Consider the following 6,781-nt stretch of genomic DNA (forward strand, 5'->3'; position numbering starts at 1 on the left):
AGAGAGAGAAAGTAATTAAAATACATGGGAAAGTAAAATTTACATGGGAAAGTTAAATTTGCACAAATATTTTTGCAAATGTTAGAGAATTTTGGTTAAAAAAAAATAATATTAATGGTACTTGAAAATAGCAAATGTGACTAACATTTTGAGTCGCCGAAAATGGCAAAAATGATTATCAATTGAGGACGGAGGGAGTACTAATAAACGTTAAATATGTATCCTAGTTTGGTATTAATTATTAATGCATGATCCCGTTTAAATGAATAAATAAATAAATAAAGTTATGGATGCATGATAAACTCACGCATAATTTAATGTAATTAATAGAAAGTTTTGACTTTTACCACCAAAAAATCAAAAAAATTGTTTTTTTACCACCAAAAATTCTAAAACTTTTATTTTACCACCAAATAAAAAAATATTTTTTACCACCTGTCATAAAAAACCTAGCGAAATTTTTAAAAAATTTCGATTTTCTTGTCAAACACATGATCTTTAGGGGTTTTGGGGGGACATTTTGAACCAAAGGAACCAACATGAAGTCAGAATTAACAAAAAATGATCGCAAATGCCTCGTTTTGTGTGTTTTAAATACCTCGTGAAACACGCAGTATGAGTCATTTTCGATCATTTTCTATTAATTTCAACCTCAAATTGGACCCAAAGGGCCATAATGTCCCATAAACCTAAGAAAAACATGTTTATTACAAGAAATTCGAAAAAAAATAAAATTAAACCGTTAGGTTCAACGGTTTTGTTGACGTTAGGTGGTAAAAAAACAATTTTTAGAATTTTTTTTTGTAGTAAAACATAAGTTTTAGAAGTTTTGGTAATAAAAAACAATTTTTTGATTTTTTTTTTTTAGTAACAGTCATAATTTCCTACATTATATATATATATATATATATATATATATATATATATATATATATATATATATATATATATATATATATATATATATATATATATTATTATGTTTTTCTTTTTTCCTTTTTAGCTCCGCATATGCATCCGTAAGGATTATATATAAGAAGGATCATTATCCTAATTTTTAAATTCTACAAATTAAAAAAATTCCTTAAATCGTTTTCTCAATTTTTAGCAGCCACAAAACTAGTTTTATCGTTAACTACAAAAAAATAGAACCTTCCAATTTTCTACATAAATACACACCCCTACTTTCCCCCTCCCTTTATACTCTCCCCAACTCCCAACGCTACAACCCAACCGCCACCATTATATTCCCCTCTTTCCCCACCCCTTCCCTTTCTCACCATTGCATTTTCTAACCTCCATACAAAAAACCAAAGAAAAATGGAAGTCCAAATGTCATCAGAAATCCTCCATGATTTCTCCCCTCGTCTTCGAGTCTACAAAGATGGCCGAATCGAACGTCTTCTCAAAACTGACACTGTTCCACCATCCTTTGATTCAGCCACCTTAGTCAATTCCAAGGACGTAACCATCTCACCGGGCTTATCAGCCCGTATTTTCCGACCCATCAAAGTTGACCCTCCAAACTCTAAACTTCCGATCCTTATTTACATCCATGGCGGCGCCTTTTGCCTCTACTCTGCTTCGTCTTCAATCTACCACAGCTACCTCAACTCCCTCGTATCACAAGCTCACTGTATCGCCATCTCTGTCGATTACCGCCTCGCTCCGGAGTACCCGATGCCTGTTTGCTATGACGATTCTTTGGCCGCGACAAAGTGGGTATTATCTCATTCAACCGGGTCAGGGCCCGAGCCCTGGCTCAATGACCGGGCTGATTTTGATCAGGTCTTTCTTGCTGGGGATAGTGCTGGAGCTAACATTGTCCATGACATTGTAACTCGGATTCAGTCTGAGTCTGATGGGTCTGGGTCTAGGTCTGAGTCTTGTTTTGCAGGGATCGCAATGGTCCATCCGTTCTTCGGAGACAGCGAACCCAATGGGTTATGGGATTATCTTTACCCCGATACGACCGGGGTTTTAGACCCGAGGTTGAACCCTGCGGCTGACCCGGAGAAAATGAGAAGAGAGATTGTTGGATGTAAGAAGGTGTTGGTTTGTGTCGGTGGGAAAGATTTCTTAAGAGAAAGAGGAGTGAAATACTATGAAGTTTTCAGGGAAGGTCAAGAAAATGGTGAATGGGAAGGTGAATTAGAGTTTATGGAAAGTAAAGGAAGAGGTCATGTTTTTCATCTGTATAAACCTGATTGTGATGAAGCTAAAGATCTGCTTAAAAGGGTGGCTGATTTTATCAATAATTCAAACTCACAAATTTGTGCTTGTGAGATGTGATCATGGTTTAGTACCTTGTCGGGTTTTGTTGTCGCAGTGCATATCAACATAACTAATAATTCCGGACTGATATAATTACTAATTGGTTGAGGAAAGTTTAACTATGAAATGTAAAAAATATGGGGTTAAATTTGTTAAATCATCTGTAATGTTCTTGTTAGTTGTAGACTGGTAGTACTGTTTAAGCTATAATAATGTCGCATTATTGTAAGTTAATAACTTTGTTAGTTTGAATCAAACTCTTGGTGATTGGCTGAATTGTTGGTTACATGATTGAAACTAATCAAGTAATCATACCATTGATTATTGTTGTACGATATAAATTCCAGCATCTGTTTTGCATTTCAAGCTGTTTGTTGACTGTGAAATACGTGTGAGAAGACTGAGGACGTTCTTTTTTATTTACGTTTATAGGACGTTGTCGGTGATAACTACGAAGTATTTGGCTCTTAGTTAAGAGCACGACGATTATAGCTATGCTACTTGTAATATTATTTTTGCCAACTTCCCAATTTTGTTAGATACCCCTTTTTTTTTTTTTTTTTTTTTGTCATGATTAATCTTAACTTTGCATTATTCGTCAATATTAATCATAATTTTGCATTATTTTTAATTAATCTGAATTTTATACCCCGTCTGCCAATAACACTCTCAATCGGTCATGCAACCTAATATTAAATGTTACAACACAAAAGCCCGACGAGAATAAACAAAAGACAAAAATAAAAAGGAAAAATTATCATGATTAATCTCAACTTTGCATCATCCACTAATATTAATCATAACTTTGCATTATTTTTAATTAATCTGAATTTTATACCACGTCTGCCAATAGCACTCCCAATTGGTCATCCAACCTAATATTATAGGTTACAAGACACATGTTAGCATATGAATAACTTAAAAAAATAAAAATAAAAACAAAAACGACCAAGACTAGCCCTGCTACGATGCCACTACGGCCAACCCTGCCAAACCCCTTCCACCCCGAATGTCAGCCGCCGCCTAGACCTCCTCCCCTCCCTTTGTGCCGGCGCTGCCCCGACCGCCCTCCCTTTTCCCTTAAAACCCTCCCGTAAAACCTCTCCGTTCCATCTAAAAACCCATAAACAACCTCCACGACCGCCGAAAAGATCCAGCTGCACCTTTCCTCACCATCGCTCTAGCCTTCTGCTCCTTTTCCTTCTCTCTCCTCCCTTTACCATCAGCGTTGATAGGGATCGGATGTGAGGGTTAGGGTTTGAGATTTGGGGGTTGGCATTCGGGGGATTTTGCTGGATTTTTTGGTGATTGAAGGGGAAAAAGAGGGTGGCATCGGGGCACTCTAACACCGGGGGAGGGGAAGGAGGTCTGGGCGGCGTCCGACGCTCGAAGGGAAGGGGTTGGGCGAGGCTAGTAGCGAGTTGGCCGCGGTGGCATCGTGGTAGGGGCTGGTGAAGACTTCTACTTTTGATCCTCTTTCCCGACCGAAAGTGGTATGACGATAAATAATTCCATCTTTGTACTTGATTGGAGTAAAGAATCCCAATGGACTACTGATCAAAGCCTAAACACATAATATAGACTAACTCGACCCAAACGAAATGGACTAAAGATTAATAGACTAAGCTCGATCAAAAGTTAGGCCACATCCATGAATAAAACCTAATTTCAGACGAATTTAGAGCACCAAGGTTAAAATCTAGGGCTGCCATAAGAAAATCAGTGCGCAACTCAAGAAGTTGAGCTCGGGAGCCGGCATAACTTACATCATTGCGCTCAGTAGCCCAACGCAACTCCCAGTGTTGCGCTTACAAAGATTCGGAATTTCAGAAAAATACCAAATCAAATCTTACCATACAACCATGCGCAAGACCATAAGTCACACTACCAAGAGCAACGCAACTCCTATACTTATGTGCATCGCCCATGCGCAACTTCTAAAGCGCCCCTGCTGCCGCAAATTCTCCGAAACCCTAATCTCAACCATTCCCTAAATATAGAGGTTCAAATGAGCTTTTAACACATAGAAAAATAGCCAGAAAGTTATTTGTAATACTTAGTGAATTTATGCAATAATCAAACCCTCTTGTCCTAAATACGCATCCATTTATTACTTTGTTCTTATGATGGAGGTTCCCGAACAAAACGGGGTACATTTGCATTCTAAACGAAGATCTAACAATGAAAAGTGGTAATTCCCGAGCACTTAGTTCAATCACATGTCCTTTCTCGTCTTAAATCACTTGAATATACTAATAAGTTTTGTTTGACCAATTTAAAATAAACTTTAATTTTAATTATTCGATTCAATATAGTATTATTTTGTTAAATAAGACTAGATTTGAATAAATTAATTGATTGTTTTATCACTTAAGCCAAGGCAAATCTTGTTTATTTTGTCCTTGCTTTTTACGAATTTCAATTAAATAATAAATACCTACATTCATTGTAATCACTTGCGAAGCCAGCGTGGGACAAGGGGGGACAGCTGTCCCCGCACTTCCCAAACATAGTATAGTATATATACAATATTTTTTGAATAATGCAATGGACTAAAGTACTTGGCGCAGCGGTCAAAAGTGTATTTGATAGATCAATGTGATCTAGGGACTGGGGGTTTGATTCTTCTCATTGGCATTTTTTTTTGGTTAGTTTATACAAATATGTTTTTTTAGGTAACTATTTCATTTATATTACTTCTTATAGTTTATATTACTATAATTTATTTCTTAACAATTACTCCGTAATCCTATACTTATTTGAATAATTGTAATTGTAGTTTAAAAGTGTGAGATAGTATTAGTTCAAGTTATTTCTTAATAATTACTTCATATACGTACTTGAATCATTGTAATTGTAGTTTTTCATGAACCTTAACTCAAATTATGAGTGTAATACGTACGGAGTAATTATGACAAGTTTTACATTTAAATAGTTATATTATTTATTGTTCAAAATTTTCAAAAAATTACGAACCCTTAGTCAAATTCGTTTATGGAGGAAACTTTGTCATATGATGTTGATTTTTTTTACTACGTACTCCGAATTTAATAATTTTGAGCTGTAAAACTTTAACTATTATTTAATTTGCTCTAATGTTTTTGTCAAACTAAGCGAGGTTCATTTGTCCCCCCCGTCGGAAATTCCTAGCTCCGTCATTGCCCTCGCTCCCGAACTAAAATCTTGTACTAGTAGACCAATTTGGGTATTGGTAAACTTATGATTCGTGCTAATTATTCCTTGAACTCCACTTGGGAGAAAGGCATGAACTAGGTTTATGAGTTTTCGTAAAGCTCATTGGCGCCTCTTTATTGGTTTCTAATAAAAAATGGTAATGAAGACTCAATTCTAATTCAAGGTCCTCCAAAAAGTGATGAATTCAAATCCTTACACACCCTAAAAAGTGTAAAGTCCTAGACTTTTAAAAGGGCAAGGACATAAAGGAAATGGATCTCTAATGACGGGTTTTGGGTTTTGGTTTTTTTTTTTATTATTTAATTTTTATCCTTGGTAGTTTTGGGGCTTTTTTTTTATTTTTTTTTTATCTTATTTCATTTATTTTTTGACCAAACACATGCTGACATGTGTATATTAAACTTAAAAAAATAAAATGCCTTCTTGTAGGCATCGTTCGAAACGCGCCTACGTAAGCATAAGTGAATATGCTTAGCACTCATAAGAAGTGGGAATTGACATATACAATTAGGGACACGGACAGTACGGAGTCGCCAACAAGTTTTTAAGGAACTTGTAAACCGCTCACGAATCATTTAAGGAACCACGAATAAGGGACAATGAAAGGCAACAACATTTGACACGTGAAGGTTACTCCCCATTCATAATCCATGAGATTAATAACTCCATATGGTTTGGAACCGCGAAAAGGAGGACCGAGGATGATTGTACGAAGTGAGTCATCGAGTCACATTCGCCCGTATTGGCGTCTACTCGATTCTTATTGTGAAAAATGTTCCCTTCGATCTCGCTCAATGACATGCAAACAAAGATTCAATTTTCTCCAAACTATAATTGTGCTAAATTGGTTGAATGTTAATGCAACATATAATTCTAAAGTATTGTGATCACTTCGATTAAACAACAAGATTAAAAATGAACCTAAACTGGTCGTCCAAATTATCTTATTAGTCGTGATTTTCCATTACATATTCCCTTTAAATATGCAATATAGTGATCAACAATAAACAATAGAGTAAACATCAACATTGGAAGCAATTTACAATAATATCGTGAGTCAAATGAAATCATAATAATAACCCTAATCTTGATACAAGCAATATAAAATAAAATAAGTAATTAAATTAATTAATTACTCACATTCCGTGCGTTCCTTTAAATTGCTAAATCATGAATAAATTGTTAGTAACTTCAATAAAAATAAATCAAATTGAAATAAATTAAATAAATGTAGAGTTGATTTGGTCCAAACCATCAATTAATTCTACCTTTCACGCCTTGGTTTATGGACGGAACCTCAGGTCAAGTATGG

The 6,781-nt window shown here is 35.5% G+C and overlaps 1 protein-coding gene across 1 annotated transcript; it reads left to right on the forward strand.

Moving 5' to 3' along the window:
- Positions 1 to 1,087: 1,087 nt before the first annotated feature.
- LOC110721963 (probable carboxylesterase 7) lies at positions 1,088 to 2,632 on the forward strand. Its single transcript, XM_021901196.1, has one exon. It carries the CDS (start codon positions 1,321 to 1,323, stop codon positions 2,290 to 2,292), a length of 972 nt encoding a protein of 323 aa, XP_021756888.1. The 5' UTR covers positions 1,088 to 1,320; the 3' UTR covers positions 2,293 to 2,632.
- The last annotated feature ends 4,149 nt before the right edge of the window (positions 2,633 to 6,781 follow it).

Source organism: Chenopodium quinoa, unplaced genomic scaffold (genome assembly GCF_001683475.1).
Source record: "Chenopodium quinoa cultivar QQ74 unplaced genomic scaffold, ASM168347v1, whole genome shotgun sequence".
NCBI classification, from domain to species: domain Eukaryota; kingdom Viridiplantae; phylum Streptophyta; class Magnoliopsida; order Caryophyllales; family Amaranthaceae; genus Chenopodium; species Chenopodium quinoa.

Bases quoted from the DNA above. Each gene is read 5' to 3' on its own strand.
- LOC110721963 (XM_021901196.1), top strand. From the start codon at position 1,321: ATGGAAGTCCAAATGTCATCAGAAATCCTCCATGATTTCTCCCCTCGT.